Here is a 23,099-nt window from a genome sequence, read left to right as displayed (position 1 = left end):
TAATGGGGCTCTTATGAAGTCTTAACGGCAGCTGAGGTGGTATGGCAAAGTTGGTGGAGGAGGCAACCCTCCCTCTTGGGGTTAAATGAAGAGGGAAACTACTGCCTTGTGGTGAAAAGAGCTCTTCAAAGGCTAAGGGAGACAACCCCAACAGAAAACAGCATGCCTGGAAGCTTCAGGTGGCAGGCCCACCACCAGGCTCGGGTGCTGTGAGCCAATAACTCGCACGACCTTAAATTAAACCATTACAGAAACATCAACAAAGAGAAACTGGACATCCGAAGGTGATGACTTCTGGCTTGAAAAAGGTAACAAAAATTGGATTTTTGAATGTGAGAACTCTGTGAGAAAGTGGAAGACTACAACAGGCAGTGGCATGTATGAAGATTTATGGGCTGAACATCTTAGGATTAAGTGAGGTGAGATAGAGCGAGTTTGGGGAATTGACCACCCATAATAGAGCTTCATTTATATATTCTGGAAGACCTCAGGGCGATGGAGTGAGTTGTGAAGGTGTGGGTATATTGATGGACAAGGAGGCTAAGAGGAACCTTATAGAGTGGTATCCAGTGACGGCAAGGATAATTGTGGCACGTTTTGAAATGTCATGATAGTGTGCTATGCACCCACTGAGACAGCAAAGGAAGAAGACAAAGAGGCATTTTATATGCATCTAAATAGCACAATTAACAAACAGAAGAGGAAGGATATTATTATAGTTGGAGGAGATTTGAATGCAAAAGTGGGCCAGGATAATGAAGGACTTGAGCACATCATGGGAAGGCATGCCCTAGGAGAACGAAATGAGAATGAACAGCTCCTTGTGGACTTCTGTGCCAGCCATGATCTGGTTATTGGTGGTACGATATTTCCACATAAAGACTGTCATAAAGTGACCTGGGTATCACTGGATCATAGGACAGACAATCAGATAGACCCTGTGGCGATTGGATGAAGGTGGAGGCATTCACTGTTGGATGTGAGGAATAAGAGAGGTGTAGACATCGGTAGTGATCATCTTGTTGTGATCACCTTTAGGATGAAGATCCAGGCACAGAGAAGGAGGACAGAACAGATAAGGAAGTGATAGGTTGGAAAGCTGAAGGATGACAGTATGGTGAAGGTCGTCTTCAGGATAGAACTAAAGAATCAATTTCAAGCACTCACTGAGGTGGAGGATGAAACTGTTCAGGAAAAGTGGGTGGAGATTAAAGCTGCCTTTACAGAAGTGAAAGTATCCTGGGTTTTAAGGATAGGAGGAAAAAAGACTGGATGACCGAACAATTAGAGAGAGGAGAGAGATAAAGGAGGCGATGAACTTGTGTAAGATACGAGCAAGAAAGACAGAACTGCAATCAAAATATGCTGCAAAGGATAGGGAAGTAAAGAGAAGTGTGAAGACGGATCAAAGGAACTGGACAGATGACCTGTCTCAACAGGCAGAAAAGGCAGCCAACAAGGGAAATCTCAACGACTTCTAACATCACCAGAATTCTGGAAAGGAAGCAGATGCAGAAAAACTGTCCAATCAGAAACAAAGATGGAACCCTCTTAACCAACCCTGAGGATCAACTGAAAAGATGGCAGGAAAATTTTTCTGCAGTTCTAAACCGCTCCATAAAAGATCAGTCAGATGTGGGGAAGAAGCAGAAGAAGAGATTCAGTCGCAGAAGAAGAGATTCAGTCTGACCTAAGGATTAAAACCTGCATTCCAACAGTAGAAGAAATCAAGAAGGCATTGAGAGAGTTGCATATTGGTAAGGCAGCAGGAGTTGACAACATTCCATCAGAAGTCATGAAGATTGATATGGACACCACTGCCAATATATTGCAGCCTCTATTCGAGAAGGTATGGGTTACTGAAGAAATGCTGGCAGACTGGAAATGTGTTATTGGTGAAGTTGCCAAAAAAGGAGGATACATCTAATGGTAACAAGTAGAGGGTCATTACGCTTCTCTCAGTCCCTAGCAAAGTCTTCACCAGGATTCTGCTGAACAGAATTAAAGAGTATGTCAACTTACGGCTCCGACGAGAACAGGCAGGCTTTCATCCAAATCGCTCAAGCATCAACCAAAAAAACACCTTGAGGATAATTCTGGAGCAGTGTGCCGAATGGTCATTTCGCCTCTACGCAGTGTTCGTTGACTTTGAGAAAGCTTTTGACTCGATCAACAGAGAAGCCATGTGGAATGAAGTGAAGCATTACGGAGTGTCAGCACAAATTGGCGATCTCATTCAGGAAACTTACCGTGATTACACATGTAGAGTCATTCATGGGGGCCGTATTTCTGAGCCTTATATCTGTACATTCAGGAGTTTGTCCAGGGTGTATCCTGTCACCAACTTTCTTGGTTGTGATTGATGCAGTAATGCGGAACGTGACTTGAAATGTGAAATGTGGTATCCAATGGGAATTAGTCAGTAGGCTTGAAGATCTGGAATTTGCTGATGACTTGTCTCTCCTGTCTGAAGCACATGGGAAAATGCAAGCAAAGCTCAAAGATTTGGTAGAGGAAGGGAAAAAGGTGGGACTAATGATCAACTCAAAGAAGACCAAGGCCCTAAGGTTTAACACCAACAAGTCAGACCCATTTGTTTTCAATGGTGAATCTATCGAGGATGTGGATAGCTTCACTTACTTGGGCAGTGTAGTTGCCAAAGATCGGGGGAGCTGCACAAGATACCTTGGAGTGCATTCAGAAAGCAAATGGTGCCTTTGTTCGGCTCTATCTGGTGTGGAAGAACAAGAGAATATCTATCAGGACCAAACTCCACATCTTCCGAAGTAATGTAAAGTCTCTTCTATTATATGGGTTCGAGACTTGGAAAGTAACTGGAGTAATTACATCCAAGTTGCAGACCTTTGTTAACCGCTGTTTGCGAACAATTCATAACATCTACTGGCCAGAAGTAATCTCCAACCATGAACTCTGGAGTAGGACGGGAGAGAATGAGATGGCCATACAGAAAAAGCAGCGGAAATGGAGATGGATCGGGCATACACTGAGGAAGGGGAACGAAGCAAGTGAGAGAGAGATGCTGGACTGGAACCCGCAGGGTAAAAGGAAGAGAGGGAGACCCAAGCAAACGTGGTGAAGATCTGTTCACATGGAAGCGATGGAAGAAGGCAAGACCTGGAGTGAGGTAAAGATGCTGGCTGTCAACAGGACCAGATGGAGATGCTTTGTTGATGCCCTATGCTCCACGAAGAACAACAGGAATTGAGTCAAGTCAATGATAAAACTACAAGGCTTAAAATGCATGTACTGACAATATTATTATCTGCCCCTTAGTCCCATTTCCTGACACAGGATCAAGGATGAGAACAGATGAAATTATAACCCAAACCCCATGGCACTTCAGGCCTTGAAGGGCCTTGGCCTACCAAGCGACCACTGCTCAGCCCGAAGGCCTGCAGATTACGAGGTGTTGTGTGGTCAGCACGACGAATCCTCTCGGCCGTTATTCTTGGCTTTCTAGACTGGGGCTGCTATCTCACCATCAGATAGTTCCTCGATTCTAATCACATAGGCTGAGTGGACCTCGAAACAGCCCTCAGGTCCAGGTAAAAATCCCTGGCCTGGCCGGAAATCAAATCCGGGGCCTCCGGGTAAGAGGCAGGCACCCTACCCCCACACCATGGGGCCGGCCAGATGAAATTATATCACATGCTTTTATGGGTGGATGCCCTTCCTGTTGGTAAACTCAGTTGAGGAGCTAATGAAGATGAAATGAACGATGGTGAATGAAATTGGATAAGGAGGTGGAAGGAATCGGCAGTGGCCTATGAGTAGGAAATGTCCCGGCATTTGCCTGGAAATAAAAATTGGAAACCACAGAAAACCATCTTCAGGACAGCCAACAGTGGGGTTCAAACACACTCTTCTCCCAAATGCAGAGCTTGGCTCCATAACCTTAATACGTTAAAACGTGCAGACACTCTGCTCAGTATAATTATAAACATACCAAAAATAAATTAAGAGTATCATGTATAGAAAATAGTACCCTGGAAACTGAAACGTATCAAACACTTTGCAACTACAGGTGCATTTGGTTTTAGAAAGTGAAAATGTAATAATGCAACCATTTAGCTAAAATATTTCAGGTTTACAAAAATTGTAAATCTCATACATTTCATATATAAATTAACTGGGGTGAGAATGATAACATAGGAAGTTTCTATGCATCTTTTACCATACTGGCTAATATTCTTGAATATTTTCCCTCATATATATATTTAATAAAAGCTTAGTGGTGTATGAGAGAAATCTTTTAAACCTGGTACCTTGTCTATCAAGTATTATGAAATTTATTTCTAGTATTATGAGAGCAAAGAGATAATCCTTTAGATTAAGAGAGATATTGAATAACTAGGATAAGATATATGCTAACCAGTGTAAAGATTGTGGTGCTTTTATGGAAAAATCTAAAAATAAATGTAGAGGTAAGCTCTTTTAAGACGGAAATATATTAGACTGTCTTCACCCTGCCCAAGGTATTAAATGAATACTTTGTAAAATGTACTAAGCAAATAAATTCAAATAACTTGATTCTACATACACATATTTACTGTATTTACTTGCGTATTAGACCCCTTTTTCCCCCACTTTTTTTTTTTACTTTATGTTGCACCGACACAGACAGGTCTTACGGCGACAATGGGATAGGAAAGGCTTAGAAATGGGAAGGAACTGGCCGTGGCCTTAATTAAGGTAGAGCCCCAGCATCTGCCTGGTGTGAAAATGGAAAACCACGGAAAAAAAACCATCTTCAGGGCTGACGGCAGTGGGGTTCGAACCCACTATTTCCCCACTTTTACAGCCAAAAAAGTAAAGGAGGGTCCAATATGCGGTAACCTCAAGTTTTGTGCAGTGAACACATGACTTCTAGGCTATAAAGAGCTATTAATTGTACATGTAAACATTCTATACACTATTCTTTAACAAACTTATGAATGTATTTGAGTTATACTGGCTATTTTCGTTGGAAGGCACTATTTCTAAATGTAAAAAGAAAATAAATGGCGAACACGACTTTTAGACCTACATATAATGTAAATACAGTCAGGAAGGGCATAGGGTAATAAAAACTTGCTACGAAGATTCGTCTCACTTCATACTCAATCCCGTAGAGAAAAGGGATGAGGCTATCGTATTATCATATTATGCAATATTGATACAAAATAGCTTAATGGCCAGTCATTTGCCTCTGACAGTTAAGCAGTAGGCCTACCATACAGTAAACCTGATCACCGCTTTCATTTGAATTATCGCCTTGCGCCACCAACTTCCCTGCTACCAGCGTGTCGTCATCTTCACTGCCATTTCGTCAGCCATGCGCTGCAATTGAGAGCATTCGGGGCCCCGTAATTTTGAACCTTTAAAAAATTTTGTTCCTGACTATAGAGTCCAAACAGTGTGAATCTATTCCCAAATGGTTTCTGGAGATGGTCTCTGATATTCCCAGTTGGTGTATGTGTAGTAGAAGTTGCTCCTTCCGAATAAAGCCGCGCTGTACAAAGCGTGCCAAACCACCAGCTGATAACTAGCGTATGTTACAAGTTGTACTTCCGAATGTAATACAGTGACTGCAAGCATTCTTTTGATAACTGCGGCTGTTGAAAGCCAGACCCTTATTTCTAAGTATATTTCATGCTTTTTCTCTACATTTATCACATCAGGATTTACCTAAACAGCTGTAAATGAGATAAGAGAGACCACATTGTTTAGGTTAAGTATCCTATCGCCCAGATAGTGCTGAAAGTTCCACGACAGAATAAAAATAAATAACAGGAAAGATTGTCACATTTATGGATATCTGCAGGTGTGGCGGTAATGTGTTTTATTATCATAATGTTTAATTTAGTATGTTCGTAGTCTCCAATTTTTATTAACGCATACCTTAGTAGGTTTTATTTGGCGTCTCCAAAAAACGTTAAAAGTAGGGACATAAAATCATTATTATTATTTGTTAGATACATTGGCGAGTAAAACAATCATTATAATTGGATAGTATTTATCACACTTTAAACATACTTCTCTCCAACGAAACAGTACACGACCACTTTGTACTTATCTATTATTTATGATGACTGCAGTAGTTAGCTCATGAGATGTTCCAAGTGCCTAGTAATTTTTCCATATGATGTCCACAGAATGTTTCTCAATATTAAGTCCTCTGTAAGTGATAAATGTCTCTTGGAAATGTGTATTGTCCAACTTTTCGGAGTTTTAGTACCAAATATAATGTAGTGATATAAAATGAAATATTACTGCATTTGGTTCTCTTCATGTTCAGGCTTTCATCTCTGCTGTCCTTTCCTTTTATATGGATCACAAAATGTAGGTATAAAACTAAGTATCAGGTTAATAATCAAAAAGTACAGACGGATATGCAAAGCCTTTAAAACACTGCCTGGGGTGATCACCACACAACTAGTTATCGGTTCTTGGACTTACCGGTACATTTTCATACAGTCAGCACCAATATTTCCCTTATTTTTCATTGTATCAGAAAAATAGAATAAGCAATTCTGAACATACGATTCTGAATAAATTTAATCACAAGCATTTTTTCTATTAAACCAACTGTAAGAGAGAGACATTGAGTTTAAGTTTTAAACACCCTCTGAAGCCCCCCTACTCTGCTGATCTTGAACAGTGTATAACTAAGATCCTGCTTGCTCTCATCCTAACTAAGTTTCATGAAAATCCCCCAAAATGTTTTCTCATGATCCAGTAACTTCGATTGAGCATGATACAGGCTATTTATTATTTGTCCCGTCCAGTATAAAAACTAAGTATCAGGTTAATATTCCAAAAGTACATACAGAAATATGATTTTAAATATACAGATTATACGTCATCAGTCATCACATATCTGACCACAGCAATCTAACTTTCACGAGAGCTCAGATAACATATTATGAATTATGTAGAATTGTATCTTAATTTCATATTTATATTTCACCTTGATTTATAACTGCTATGGGCTATTTACATATAAACTTGCTGTAGTATTCTGGATCCTTATGGTCACCTGTAATTTCCGGTAGATTAATTAATATGATAAAATTTTTAAAAAATGGCTGATGTATCCATCGCTGTGAAATAGCCTTTTATTACTGAAAGCTCATCGTAATCACTTTATAGGGCCCTCAATTAAATTCAAGATATTTCTCAAACTTTGAAGAATGGCCCTAAAACTCTAAGGAGCAGTAAGCCTACCATATAGGTGGACTACAAATATCAAACCATCTAAAAAGATATGACTGCCATCATAAAATTATGTTTTTATTATTTGCTTTACAACTTATGAATTTCATGTTGGTTCTGTATTGACAATATAATGTACAGAGATTCCATTATAAAATAATTCATAATGTTTTAGAGAACTTTTATCATAATCAACAGGTTAAGTATTGAACAGGTAGACATATTACTGTAATAAATCCTTTTGTAAGAATTGAATCTTTACAGCAATGATGGGTTAAGAAAGGGCTAGGCATGGAAAGGAAGCAACAGTGGCCTTGATTAAGGTACAGACCTAGCATTTGCCTGGTGTGAAAATGGAAAAACCACCATCTTCAGGGCTGCCAACAGTGTGGTTCAAAACCCAATATCTCTCGAATGCAAGCCGACAGCTCCATGACTCCAACTGTGCAGCCACTCGCACAGTGCTAGCAGAAGACAAGAGTACACCTTAATTAACAATAGTCAGTCAGAGGTATGTTACTGCTGATTAGTTTTAGGTGCTTGCAACACTGAAGGCCAAATCCTTGTGAATGGGTCAAACATGCCTAATATTAGGACTAGGATTTCCAAAGATGCCTCATGTCAGGACACTCAATATTACCACATCGTTAGAGATTATTAAAATTTGTACTTGTTAGTGTGAAGAAAACCGATACGTTTTTATGAGATATGGTTACATTAGTAATGGTGCAAAAGAACTTTTTTTTTTGGAATATTGCAATAATTTACAGCCTGCTTTTCTTTGCAGTATGCCTTTTTCTAAAATACCAACTATCATCTCATACATTCCAGTATATTTGGCATGATTCTTCCAAAAGTGAAACTGAAGGTTGAAATGGTAACTAATACACCTCATCCTAAATACAAAGTAGTACTGTAGTTGAAAATTAGAAATGTAGTCAGAAAGAATTTTTATGTATACAGATATCAGAAGCAATGTCAATAAGAAACTCTTGCAAGAAGTAGCTTGACTGAACTTTATTCACAGTATAGTCTACCTTTATCGAGAAGAACTGAACTGGAAACAGATGGCAGCAATATTCTTCTTCACTCAGCAAAATATAAAACCTTTAGCAGGCTTGCACAGCTGGAAACAATCGTATGTGATGAAATTGAACCATGAAATGACTCAACTCAAAGTCAGCATACAGAAAGGTGCACCTGCCAACACTCGCTTCTCCATTCCCTTTTCAGTACGTCTTACCCAATGGTAAAACAAATTTCATTATCTGGTATATTAAAGAATGTACACGAGATGGATGATGGAAAATAAAATTTTAAAAATTCATTTGTTAGCCTGAAATTATGGGCAACCACAAGAATCCAACCTTAATAATACACACTATTTCAATTTGACTAATATTAAAGGTGATATTAACAATTTTTTGTCCTATTTGAGTTCATCTTCTCTATCGCAAAATGAATAAACAAGATGTCAACCGATTGCAATGGGACTTGATATCACAACCTTGAACATAGCAGGAGAGCAATCAAGTATTGTATTTTACAAACTGAACTGGATTATTACTACTGCCTTTGGTTCATTAATTCTTTCTATACACACATACTGCTACAACTGCTCTTTGAACTGAACACACAACTAAAGAGTTACCCTTTCTTATATATATCTGGTACCAAAATATACTGAAGGAGCACATACATAAGGAATACAGTTAAGAATAATACTTCCCCTAACTGATAACTTTCTTAACAGACAAAATGTCATCAGAATATGGTCCCACAGGAGATTTTTAACATGTTGAAAGCACCATGTGGAGTTGATACATACCTTAACATGCCACAGGCCTTAGTCAGGACAATCTTCTAATTATCCCACAACCATGAGCGAAGAAGACAAGTCCAAAAACAAATATATTTAAAAACTGCACCGGAATAATACGGTTGCTACTGATCAATAAAATGCAACCCTTAGGGTTGGTTTGATACATATTCATGCTAAAAAATTTGAATACATAAAGCTTCAGTCTCTCAGTTTTAGTTTGTTTGTTTCAAGGAATAACAAAGTACTGGTAATACACTCTGTATATACAGGCACATTTTTCCAACAGGAAAGAAGTTGCAACAAGAAAGCAGAAAACTAAGTCATTCCACAATGAATATTTCTACATATAACCTACTAAACTAAATTAGGTGCAAAATATTAAAATCATTTACCTTAACAATCATGTTTTGAAACTAATGAATATTATGTACATTGGCGAGATATCATTTTCTGATCATTCTCACTATTAGGAACAACTTAATAAGTAACAGTATATTGTGGGAAGAGGACAAAAATGCAATGACACATGCACAGCGACAAAACACACACTCAAATATGCATAAATAAATAAATAAATAAATAAATGACTAAAAGCAATGAAGAAGTTAAGAGAGAGTATACACAATGACATGCTAAAAGGGCCCAACAGCAAAGATCTGGATACTGTTGAAGTAGCACTAAGGATAGAAAGGAAGACAATGAGCAGATTCACAGGCTAGTTTGTAATTATCTCAATTTTGTTACCATCTTCCTCACTTGCAGTTATAATCAAAACAAATATAGTTGACAATCAAAATATAAGCTGACTGCAGACCTTCAATTGGTCTGAACATGTTTGTGAACTTCTAGCTTCAAAATAAGACAAGTTGAAATTACCTTATTTTATTAATTCCATAAAAAGACTGAATGAGAAAGATGAAAGGCAGACAAAAATAAATTCATCACAGAGCCCAAAATACACTGAAAATATTTAACAAAACTCCTAAAAGGATGGATCCACAAACCCAACAGCATTATAAAACAAAAACAAAAAAGTTTTTGTTACAAAGACACTTCAGTCCCCTTTAAGATCTTTTCTCTGTGACTAAAGGAATGACCTGGGTCTTGTCCACCCCCCCCCCCCCTTTATCACACAATTACCTTCATTGTGGTAAGTTCATTACTTCACCAATTTCTTAGCAATCATTTAAGAAAAGGCTAGGAAAACAACAGTAGGAAATCTGCCACCTGGGCGACTGCCCTAAATGCACATGTAGTGACTGATTGATTCATCAACTATATCCTCTGAATTTACATAATAATCTTAACAAGTGAGGTAAATATTCTGGTGCGTTCTACAGTACATTGAATACAAATTAAACTGAAAAAATACAATAATCATACTTTTCAAACTTACTAAATCCATGAAGACTTTTCAAATGAGGGACGAAACGAAATGGATCCATTCCTTTCTCACATTACACAACTAATATACTCAGTGCTTCGGACTGAATCTAGAATAACACATTTCTATATTTAGTCATATGTTTCTATATTTGGTAATCTACATTGATAAACTGGTTTACTTCTTTTCACCCAGTTCATATTCTACTGATGAATAGTATATTTATAGTAAGTCTCCAAATGACTGAACAGTGTGGGCTAATTGCAGAAACGATGACTAGTTTTAAGCCTTAGACAACGTCTAAGTTGTGCAAGGTCTTCCATTGCATAAACAATGTTCAGCCAGTGTTCAACTAGACATCATTTAAAGTTTCAATATTGGTTCAAAATATGGAGACAGAAGTATCTTTCATGCAACTCTTTGCTTATCGCAACCAATGAAATTCGTCAGTGCACGCGCCAAATGCTAGTAAACTGTTGTCTTCCTACACATTACTCAAATGTGGCTAAGCATAAGCATGACTTGTCCGCAGATAAGAATATAACTTTCTGTGGAAATTAAATCTCATAATATTATGGACGCTAAAGCAACACGCCACTGCACAAGGAAATGTAGCTTCGATTATAGTGTTGTTACAGTGAGTGTAATGAACTCGTAAATAGCTTCAGCCAAGGGAAGATGAAACAATAGTACTGTGCAGAGGTGCCAACCTTTGAAATGGTTTTTCCATAATCCCTCTCCCCTACCCTCCGAAATATTTTGGAATCAAATCCAAAGCACACTCATCCCTTCTGGATAATAACACCCTCTTTATCCTTCCCGACAACAATCTATTCTAAAATACACTGACTGACCAAATGTCACGGGATAGCGGGGCACTGATGCACAGGTGTGTTGTCTGCGCACCACACGCCCCCTGTGCCAGCGGCAGTTGTATAGGAGACCTTATGAGCAGTGGCTGTGCATGTGACAGGTGTAACATGGAACGTCGTCCAGAGCTGACACCGTTCGAACAGGGTATGGTGGTCGGTGCCCGACGGATTGGAAGTGCGATTTCGGACAGGTGCGGGAATTCGGCTTCACACGATCAACCGTGTCCAGGGTGTATCATGAATGGTTGAATGCGGATATCACCGTCCACAACAGACGAACGACCGGCCGTCCAGCCATCCTCGATGACCGTGACCGGCGACATCTGAGACGACTGTCAATAGTGACAGACGGACAACCATGCAACAAATCACAGGTCAATTCAACACAGGCCGTGCTAGACACGTCTTCCAGTGGACAATCTGTAGGAACATGGGTTCTATGGGGTATGGAAGCCGGCACCGCACACGGATGCCACTGTTAACCCAATGTCATCGGGCACGACGACGCGCATTTGTCGCCAGTCACCAGGGATGGACACTGGAACAATGGCGTAACGTGATATGGTCGGATGAATCACGATTTCAACTGCACCATGCCGATGGGAGGCACCGTGTATGGCACAGACCACATGAAGTGCTGGATCCCGCCTGCCTCGAAGGTGTGGTCCAAGGCGCTGGTGTCTCTGTTATGGTCTGGGGTGCATTTTCCTGGTATAGATTGGCTCCCTAGTTGTTCTGGAAGAGACTTTGAATGGTACGCAGTATGTTGAGCTGCTCGGAGACCATCTCCACCCATTTTTGGCCTTCCAGCGCGCCCAGACGGTTCTGCGGTGTTTCAAAATGATAACGCGCCGCCACATCGCTTCCACGCCCCCCGGGAATGGTTCCAGGAACATGCAGCGAAGGTCCAACGACTGCCATGGCCACCTCCCCAGGAGCCCTGATATGAACCCTATCGAGCATATCTGGGATGTTCTGGAACGCAGGCTCCGTGTCATGGATCCTGCACCCACGAACAGACCAGCATTGGCGGCCACTCCGCAAACGATTTGGTGTCAACTGCATCCAGAGGACTACCAGGGACTTGTCGACTCACTTCCACGGCGTCTCACTGCAGTTCGCAGGGCCAGAGGAGGCCCCACACGCTATTAGGTGACTATCCCATGACATTTGCTAAGTCAGTGCATATCCTATTACACAATAAATTTGCACATTACCAGTTAGTTCTGTCATAAAACATTCTTTGTAGCTTGTTTCCCACGCAGCAGGTGCTTTTGTGTGTGATTTTTCTTGTCGCATCCTTCCCACCGTGAGGACATTTTCACCTTATGAACATTAAGCTATTCCAGTGTAGATGTGATTATTGTAGGCCTGAAGTCTTCCTGTTTTTTCCTTTTCATACTGACTCTTTCTGTGGGAGAGTTACTGTCAGGTAAACTTAATACTGCAATAATACAAGATTACATTTTATAGTGAAGAATAGCAGAGTAGAGTCCCTTCATTCACAATGAATTTTACGATGCTCGCGGGTAGCAAAAGGAAGTGACGGTCGAAAAAGTATAGTTGCCAACTCACAAGCATTGAAACGAAGAGAGTCGAGTACTAATGAAACGAAGAGAGTCGAGTACTAATGCTCGTAGATTCATTTTCCTTCCTTACTTATTTTTTCCATAGAAATTATATTTTCATTATAATGTCGCTTTTCCATAATAATTTATCCTTTGACCGTAATGCCGTAATCGTGAGGGGAAATCTGTAATAATTACAGATAATCCGTAACAGTTGGCACCTCTGTACTGTGTAACCGAATGAGTTGAAATGAAATGGCGTATAGCTTTTATTGCCGCGAGTGTCCGAGGACATGTTTGGCTCGCCAGGTGCAGGTCTTTTGATTTGACGCCCGTAGGCAGCCTGCGCGTTGTGATGAGGATGAAATGATGATCAAGACGACACATACACACAGACCCCGTGCCATCGAAATTAACCAATGATGGTTATAATTCCCGACCCTGCCGAGAATCAAACCCGGGACCCCTGTGACCAAAGGCCAGCACACTAACCATTTAGCCATGGAGCCTGACACCGAATGAGTTGTACGGGCCATATAGATGTAGTTTGCATTCTGGAAATCATAGGTTCGAAACACATCATCGACAGCCCTGAAGATTGTTTTCGATAGTTTCCCTATTTTTACATCAGGCAAATACTAGGGGCGTTATTATGGCCATGGCTCTTCTTCCCCAGTCCTCTTCTTTAAACAATAATCACAACCACTTGCGTTTTCCTATCTCATAGTTGCAGAAAAACTATCTGAATTAGCTTGACAATTATAAAAAAAACCCACATACAACCTACTTTTTAGTTGTCACTATTATGTGTGCTTATTTGGCAGTAAATATAAGTGAATCCCTCCCGGTTGATGTATGTGACAGCCCTCTGACGATTGAGACAAGTAATTCTGACATGTATATAGTCGAAGTGACCTATGACTCCATGGAAATTATCCCGTGTATAATAAAATATATCGGTTGACAAGAATTGTAGTCAAGTTGACAGTTACTGGACTGTCCCTTTGTCAGTCTCAAGAAACAAGTCTCTTGAAAAGCGAAATCTTATTTAAAGCTGTACCTCCCCGTACATTTCCAATGAACTACTGCGATTTTGCAGCGGAAGACCCACAGAGGACATGTTCGGTTCGCGAGGTGCAGGTCTTTCGATTTGACGCCCGTAGGCAGCCTGCGCGTCGTGATGAGGATGAAATGATGAAGACACATACACCCAGCCCCCGTGCCAGCGAAATCAACAGTTATCAATTTAAATAATAATGTCTATTGGTTTAACTCTTCACTAAAAACTTCTATGGTTTTCGGAGATGCGGAAGGTGCCAGAATGTTTATCTGCAGAAGTTCTTCTATGTGCTGATAAACCTAACAACACAAAGATGACATATCTGAGCACTTTGAAATACCATCGGACTGAGCCGGGATCAAACCCATCAACATAAGCTCAAGAGGTCAGAGCTCTACTGCCTCAGCTACTTAGCCATGCTACCATCATTTATTTTTTTACTAACACAAAATAACATTGATATACAGAAGGAGAAACTGGACACGCTACTTCCACAGTTGTTTGCCACAAATTTCCAGTTGTTTTCGACAGTGGAATGCAAAGATTTTTTACCCTTTGGCACTGGATTTACAGAGTGAGTTGGCAACACTGGGTTTCATAGCTGTTAGCTTGCATTCAGGAGGCGGTGGCTTTGAACTCCACAGCAGGCAACCCTAAAGATTGTTTTCCATGGTTTCCCCATTTTCACACCAAACAAATGCTGGGGTTGTACCTTAATTGGAGCCACAGTCACTGCTTTTCCTAGACCTGTCCTATCCCATCTCTACCTTAAGACTAACGACAATTGGCTTTACGTTGCACCGACACAGATAGGTCTTATGGCGACGATGGCATAGGATAGGGAAGGAACCGGCCGTGGCCTTAATTAAGGTACAGCCCCAGCATTTGCCCGGTGTGAAAATGGGAAACCACGGAAAAACCATCTTCAGGGCTGCCGATAGTGGGGTTTGAACCCACTACCTCCCGAATACTGGATAATGACCGCACTCAAGCGACTGCAGTTATCAAGCTCAATCCACCTTAAGACCAGTCTACACCATTAAAACATTTAGAAAAACAAATAAGAAAAAAGTACTGCTTAGTACTCTGCTTAGGGTTTGCCTGATAGAACTATTTCCTCAACTATCATTTCCTCAACTATCATTCCAGACCAACAGCATATGAACAACGTATGACACTTGTTCATCAACATAAATTTTATAATGTCAGGTTCCAGCATCTGTTTAACTATAGATCCTAGAAATTACGAATACAGAGAGCTAGCTGTCACTACACAGTTTACAAATTAAGGTTTCAAAGTATTAATTTTGGGAATGTAAATCTGCCGTCGAAAAAATTCTTGGAATAGCTAAGAATGTGAGTGACGAGCTGGAGAAAGGGAACATAAGGCTGAAGAAAGCGAGATGGAAATAGTACTGCTATTACTGTACTTACTAGGTGTGGCTAGAAGCTGCAAGAGGCAGCAGGATAGAGACTATAGCTGACTTGCTACTTCTATTATGTTACCTATATCATAATACTCCAAACTAATACTACAGTGTAATGGATACGCTCGAACATGATATTGGAAAGTAACCTTAAAACTTTGGCAATGCTATGCACTACTGGTGAAAAGATTATATGATAAGGTTGCTGTGAAGAGAGAGGTGATTATCACTCTGAGGAAATACCCTTGTTGTGGAATATAATTTTCTACGAATTGAACATTGTTGATAGAATGCAAAATCAGCAAAACCAGATAAGTTTTTGTTATCAAAATTACACTGAATGAAATGCTCATTTTTCTAAGAGCCAAGCATGGCGACAACTTCTATATGCGAAAACAAGAATCCTCAAACAAAACCTAAGGGCCATGAATATATTCCCAACAGATTACACTTACACGGATGTAAATAATACAAGGAATCCCCATGCAATATTGTTCCTGACAGATTAAACCCAGGATCAATAGCACAAACAGCACTGTCCATGAACCGTTTCTGACTAAAATTGAACTTTATTAATCTGGAATTATTCATTATTTGATTGCTATGTGAACAGGAAGATTGCACTTTCAAACATCTGCACTGTCAGAGGTAGGCTTGGTTTAATGCAATTCCACAGGGATCATCTAAAAAAAAAAAAACACCTTCAGTGCATATAAAATGAAGCACGTCGCATTCCTCCATACTAGTCTCAGACAGTATATATACAACACCCAATATCTACTGCAGCTTGCATTCTATATAGCTTTTGGTAATATACTATACTATAATATACTATACAAAACAAAAGCACCAATGACAGTAAATCACAGGGAAAAACTTAAGTGACAATAAAAGTAAAATAGGAAACTCAAATCAGCTAATAGCCTTTTGCTTTGGAGGGTAATACGTGAGTAAGGAATTGGAACAACTTACCAAGGGAGATGTTCAATAAATATCCAATTTCTTCGAAATAGAAAGACAACAGATAGGGAATCCGCCATCTGGGCGACTGTCCTAAATGCAGATCAGTATTGATTGATTGACTGATAACCTTCCATGTCAACATATACAAGAATGACAATTAAGATATGCACACCAGAAGTAAAAAAGTAATACTTGCTCACCTACCATTCCTAATTCACTCTCTCTTCTTTACACTTAGTAAAACATTCCATTTCCAATCACTTATTACTTCCACCCTCACTACCGATTCCTCAATGACGTAACCACCATTTTAGTTAAAAGGAGTCAAATGTTACATAACAAACCGAACAAAATTAGTCTCAATGAATAAATTTCCCTACAGAACGTAAACATTTTCAATGACGTTCTCATGTTATAACACATATAAAACATTACTGGCCATGTTAACATCAATAGAATTTTATATAAATGGCACAATCAGTTTAATTATTCACACAAATACAGCATCATGTCTAACAATCTGGTACCGGTACCCAGAAGAAAAAAACCAACTAGGGCATTGAAGCAACAACGAACTTTGTTAATCACAATTTACAGCTCTAAACATTACAAGAGGACGCATGTTCAAACATTCCACTGCAGAGATCACAACAGCTTGCCAACCAACATTGAACTTAACCAGTGTCTTGTTCAGAAATAAAATCGTATCAAATGCTTATTCCTACGACAGTACTCATCAAATCATGTGCTTAAATCAATAAACTAATGTTTACAGAGTACATTATGATATTAAATATTTCAAGAAGAGTAATCGAAAGTAAACAAATTCTACCTAATATTGCAAGGATTTTGAACAAAAAAATAATAGAAGACATGAGGTAGAATTATGTTACAGAAATATTTATAATGTGGATTCTATCAACAGATGAGAAATGTCACTATTTTAATATCAAACATAAATTTTGATACAAGCAAGCGACATAAGCAACTGATAAAATTAAATTTCTGGGAGATGAAAAGAGATCACCTGAGAAAACCTGAGGCAAAGGTTAAACAGACACCCTAACACACATCTGGGAGTGAGAGCGTACAACTAAGGACAATTCAGCAATAATTTGCTAACTAAAAAGTCATACACATTTAGCATGAAAATTTAAAATGGAAATCTATTTCACACAATGCAATTTATTGGGAAGGTTTAAAAGAGATTATTATTCAAACAAAATCTGAATATGATTCATTATACCTAGTTTCTAGGCTACTAGGCCTATATTATAAAGGGCAATGCAAAGTTTAATTCTTATAGAAGAAGATAATAAACTTTGGAAACACATAAAAGATTATGAGATTTTGGCATACTCTAACAGAATTTCTCTAAAAGTTTTAAAAGAAAGTTGACTATTAACACAGCAATATCAATTTAAATTGCTTTTCTATTAATTAAAAACATGATGGAAATAAACTCATCAATATAAATTTTAGTTCAAATAAAAAGAATAATTAGATGAGTAAATTTTCTCAAATAACAAGACTAGGCCTATGTTATAAGAAAACATAAAATTTCATTAATTCACACACTAAAAATGTGTTCACATAGCGAACAGCCAACAATATTCACTATTTATTATGTGGAAGGTATCGACGGATGATAAATTAGCAACTTGAAGAAGAAACTTCCAACACACTTGGCAAATTAAGACATAACTTACATATATATCTTAACTGTTAGTACCAATGTAACTACTAACGATATTTAATCTGAGTCTCAAACTAGTGCTACTTTCTATCAATTCCTTCCTCACAAAAATAATCATATTATATAACCTAATCTTACTGGAGATAATATTCAGTCCTCCTTAGATGATGGCATGAACAAAATGTCACACACCTCGCAAGTGCTTTATACAAACATTGAACAGTACAGCAATGTCGAAACAACATTAAGAAACAATAATGTACACATACGATTCCAATATCTACACAATAGGTATTAAAAATAATTAACGAACCATTTCTGCAATAGACTTAACATATGCCTCATGAAGTTTGTTCACAAAGTCAGGATCATTCTTTAACAGATAATTAAAGGCTTGAATGAGCTGATTTTTGGTTAATGGTTCTACTCTAAGTGTGTCACAACTTTCATTCATAGAGCCACATGTTGGCAACAAAGTTGATGAATGTAACTTAGAGTTCATTTCACCACTAAGACAATTCTTTGATGCTGATGATGTAAACATAGTAGGAGGCATAAGTGCAGGTTTTGCAGGTGTTTCTACACGGCAACATAAAGGAGCAGATAATGGTCTCTGATCAGGGGCTGCATTCTCTAATACAACTGCACTACTAGTTCCAGTCTGAGCAGATGAACCAAATAATGTTGAAACTTGTGGAACAGTAGGCACAGGGGATGAAATGCGAAGGAAACTCATGTTATTTTCAACAGACACTTTATGATTCTGTTGTTCTGAGAACACTTTGTCAGACTGAGATCCATCATAAGGTACTGACCTATTTACACTGTCAGCCACATCCCCAGAGGAGAAGTGCCTTACATTCAATCCATTACTTTTTACCCCTTCTGACTGCTGACTAACTTTTGATCTGGAAGTTTCTGCATGAGGTGTCACAGATCTCTGTTTCATTTCGATGTGTTCAACACTATGAGCAGGATTGGACATCAGTCGTTGAAGGAAAGGTTTCAGTTGATCATTATTACCTGCTTCTGGCAGAAGAGAAGCATGCTGTTTAGGATCTATGTATATACCAGGAAGCTGTGAAGCAGACTTTTCAGAAACAAAATGTGAAGCAGTACCGGATGCTTTAGCAAAGAAGTCCATCACACTTTGAGGAGGAGCATCATCCTTCTTAAGCGAGTGAGGCAGAATATCTGAACCACTATTATTTTCACCTAACACCTTATTTGAATTATAATCTTCTTGAGCTTTATTAAGCATACTGAAAATGTCAACATCTGGACCACTACACCCATTTGATCTCGTCTTTGAAGTTATATCCATGTTTTTTCTCTGTAAATTCATGCGTCTAACCAATTTATCTAACATGGATGCAATCTTTATGCATTCATCTTTATCATAGAACCAAATACCAAAAATACGGGCTCTAGTGTTACGATACAACAAAAAGGGCTCCTGTAACTGCAATTCAAGTCCTGGAATAACCGGTTCAAGCAAATTATTAGTATTCAGTCTGTTCATAATTAGTATACCATGAAAAGGTTCGCCACTACGGCTATAAACAAATAAAGCACCTTCAACATCAGTCCGTTCCCATTCGTTAATTTCACCATTGAAAGTGTACAGTGCAACGTGTGTCGCAGTTTCTAAAATTTCCTTCACGTAAGGATCAACCCTTTTCAATGCTGCCACATTCATTCGCAATTCCGTTACATCCGCCATATTTTGATACGTGACTTAGGGGCATCAAAACAAACACAGTGAACTTGAGAGTTAATAATTTAAGTTCCAAGCAGCATGAAGCTACCACCAGGATAATAAAACCGATTAAGAATTCACACATTTCAACGAGATAACTAGTGTCATATTTAATCACTTATACAAAATACATTCTACTTCCTTAACGCAAGATATTAACTACGCTCAAATAATCCTTTGCTTACTTGTATAAGCATGGAATACAAAAATATTGAGAATAATAAAAAACCTAAATAATGCCCTAACCTTTTAATCCTTCAGAACTAGTCAACGTTGGTTGGTTTGTAACTCGATAGGTTATTTATTACAATAATTTTTATGAATGAATTGAACGAAATCTGTCAACATCGTAAGATATTGGTTATCCAATCATATCCAAAATAAAATGATGGGACTATTACATCATGCAAAATTAGAAATAAAGTACATCGTGGAATCCGTAATAAGAATTACTGGACTGGTGGGGAATTTTCACTCTTCCTTGCCCGATTATTTAAAGAATTGATGTAAGGTCTCTATCGGAAGGGAGAATAAAGAGTAAAATTATGGAAGAATCATGTTTACGGGGCGTATAGATGTAAGTGGATGTGTACGATATAATGATCTACAATCAAGAATAACCTGCAATAGTGAGGTTCAATTCCAATCGGTCTTTAAAATAGTCTTGTCTTGTCTTGTCTTGTCTTGCGGATAGTATCTATATCTCCCGCTGTAGGATCGAGACGGCGGTGACTCTGAGATACAGTCTGATTTCAGATATTGGTTACACTGCTTTACTTGGCAACGAGTAAATACAATACGTAGTACAGAGGGATGCCATGGAGCTCGGAGAATGAATTCATTCTTCTTCTTCTTCTTCTTCTTCTTCTTCTTCTTCTTCTTCTTCTTCTTCTTCTTCTTCTTCTTCTTCTTCTTCTTCTTCTTCTTCTTCTTCTTCTTCTTCTTCTTTGTGTTGTTGGGCGTTGCACACACGCAATTTACCCAGTTACCAATTGTATACTCGCTTGAACACTTTAGTTTTTATGTTTATTATTATATGAAAAGTACATTTAGACGATTAGAACAATTGATTATTAGTAACAAGAAAATGAATGTTGAAATTACGTAGAGCTAGATACATCATATTGAGGAATTTCAAGTGTGTGGGAGGATTCAAAGACAAATATTACATTGGTTTAAGTAGTCCGTGATGGCTAGTACAATTTCCGGTGTGGGATTGAATACCAGGCAAGAGACACACGTGGGAAAGGCAACCTTTTGTTCTAATAATCTACGAAAGAGAATATTTTGTTGTGAGTCAAATGTTTTACATTGAAGAATAATGTGATTAGCATCCCCAATAGCGTTACCACAATTACATAGCGGTGAGTCAGTTAATTGTAATTGAAATTTATAAGCTGGTGTTAGTACATGGTTGAAACGAAGGCGAATGATAGTGGTAACATGCCGACGTGTATAGTTCCCTTTAGCAAACCATGGCCTTAAACAGATGGAAGGTTGCACACTAAATAAAAACCACCCTTAAAAGTCGCAGATCCTTTCCAATCGCCCTGCCATTCCTGACAAAGTGCCTGTTTGATGAGAGGTTAAATATCAGTAGCGGGAAGAGCGATGTTACAGTTTAAACCATTTCCTAAAGCAGCGTCTTTGGCAAGAAAATCAGCTTTAAGATTACCATGAATATTAGAATGTCCTGGAATCCAGACCAACGTTTTATCCTGATGGTTTTGATCTAGGTTAAATAATAGTTATTTTAATATTGAGAACATACCACGAACTGTGATTTTGAGTTGAATGTATGCATTTCAGAACACTCAGTGAATCAGAAAATATGATGGTTTTGGGTATAGCATGAAGTTTGACATATAATAGGGCCTGCCGAATAGCGAATGCTTCAGCAGTGAAGATAGAAGCATGTTTGGGGAGTGAGAATTTACCGGATATATTAGATGAAGATATATAGTAGGCTGCTCCAACACCTTGGTCATTTCGAGAACCATCCGTATAAATGCTTAAGGTATTCTGGTGAGGAGATAGGCATACTGGGAAGGGAAAAGAAATATTATGAGACAATTGTATACGTTGGTGGGTATTGAATCCGAAATGGGAGATAATAAGTTGTGGTTTGTACAAGGATATAGAGTATGGGAAAGAATAATGAGGTAAAGAGGGGCATTTAATGACGTGAGTGTTATAATCCCGGATGTTTTCAAAGGCTGTTAAGAGAGCAGGTGGTTTTAATTTAGTATTAGGGTATTTTTGAAAATATTCCGAAAGAAGTTGTAATTTAGGAAATAACAAATAGGAGGTAAGCGAAATTTTTCTTAGTAAGAACTTGTGTGCTAGAAACTTTCTACGTAAGAACAACGGCATTTCTCCAGTTTCAACCAGCAACGCGTTAGTGGGGGTTGATTGCAATGCCCCAATACATAGCCGTATCGCTTTGTATTGAATGGCGTCTAATTTATGAACAAGGGTGGCAGCTGCCATATTAAAAAAGAAGCAACCGTAATCTAACCTGGATCGTATGGTATTCTTATATATTGTCAACGCCATGACTGGGTCCGCCCCCCAGTTCCGCCTGACGATAGCTTTGAGTATATCTAGAAAAAGGTTTGTTTTATAAGGTAGGGATTCAAAATGATATTTCCATGTTAAATTATTATCTAAATATATACCTAAATATTTATAGGTTGTACGAATTGAAATGCTTAAAGTACTACTTTGTATTGGTGACTGATCATAATGTCGTTTATTGGTGAATACCATAGCAGCACACTTATTCTGTGAAACTTCAAATCCATGTTCATTGAACCATTGATGTGCATTGTCTAGTACATGCGAGATGGTTTGTCGAGCTTCCAAAACGGTACTTTTAGTAACATATATTAGGACATCATCAGCATACGTAATTATACGAGCATCACGAGTAATGAGTGTTTCTAGATCTTTTAGGTATAATGCAAATAAAAGACCACTTAGGACATCACCTTGAGGTAGGCCCTTGGAACTATAACGAATGTTAGTAGGCTGCCATGATGATTTAACGTATAGGCATCGATGGCATAAAAGTTGCCCTATGATAGTTATAAAGTTGGGAGGGAATTTCATAGCAGTTAGTTTTTGTAGTAATACATGAATATTAACATTATCATATGCCTGTTGGATATCTATGAAAAGGGCAATAGTATCACGTTTGCGAAATCTAGCTAAAGTAAGATCAGTTAAGAATATGTTGATAGCATCAAAAGTACTTCGTCCTTTGATAAAAGCAAATTGGTATTTGGGCAATAAATTATGATATTCTAAACACCATAATAAGCGACTGAGCTT

At 38.5% G+C, this 23,099-nt stretch overlaps 1 protein-coding gene and 1 long non-coding RNA gene across 2 annotated transcripts in view; both read right to left on the bottom strand.

Moving 5' to 3' along the window:
- LOC136857051 (uncharacterized) overlaps nucleotides 1–20,054 on the bottom strand; it is a 29,197-nt gene extending 9,143 nt beyond the window's left edge. Inside the window, exon 1 of the long non-coding RNA XR_010858502.2 lies at nucleotides 20,013–20,054. This is a non-coding gene — a long non-coding RNA (uncharacterized lncRNA). The remainder of the gene's footprint in view (nucleotides 1–20,012) is intronic.
- DCP1 (decapping protein 1) lies at nucleotides 16,359–19,931 on the bottom strand. The gene has a single exon (XM_067135409.2). The coding sequence runs from the start codon at nucleotides 19,728–19,730 to the stop codon at nucleotides 18,312–18,314; it is 1,419 nt and encodes a 472-aa protein (XP_066991510.1). The 5' UTR covers nucleotides 19,731–19,931; the 3' UTR covers nucleotides 16,359–18,311.
- Nucleotides 20,055–23,099: the final 3,045 nt, after the last annotated feature.

The sequence above is a fragment of the Anabrus simplex genome, chromosome 1 (assembly GCF_040414725.1).
Source record: "Anabrus simplex isolate iqAnaSimp1 chromosome 1, ASM4041472v1, whole genome shotgun sequence".
NCBI classification, from domain to species: domain Eukaryota; kingdom Metazoa; phylum Arthropoda; class Insecta; order Orthoptera; family Tettigoniidae; genus Anabrus; species Anabrus simplex.
Note: the sequence above shows the minus strand (reverse complement) of the source record. Positions and strands in the feature narration are given on the sequence as shown.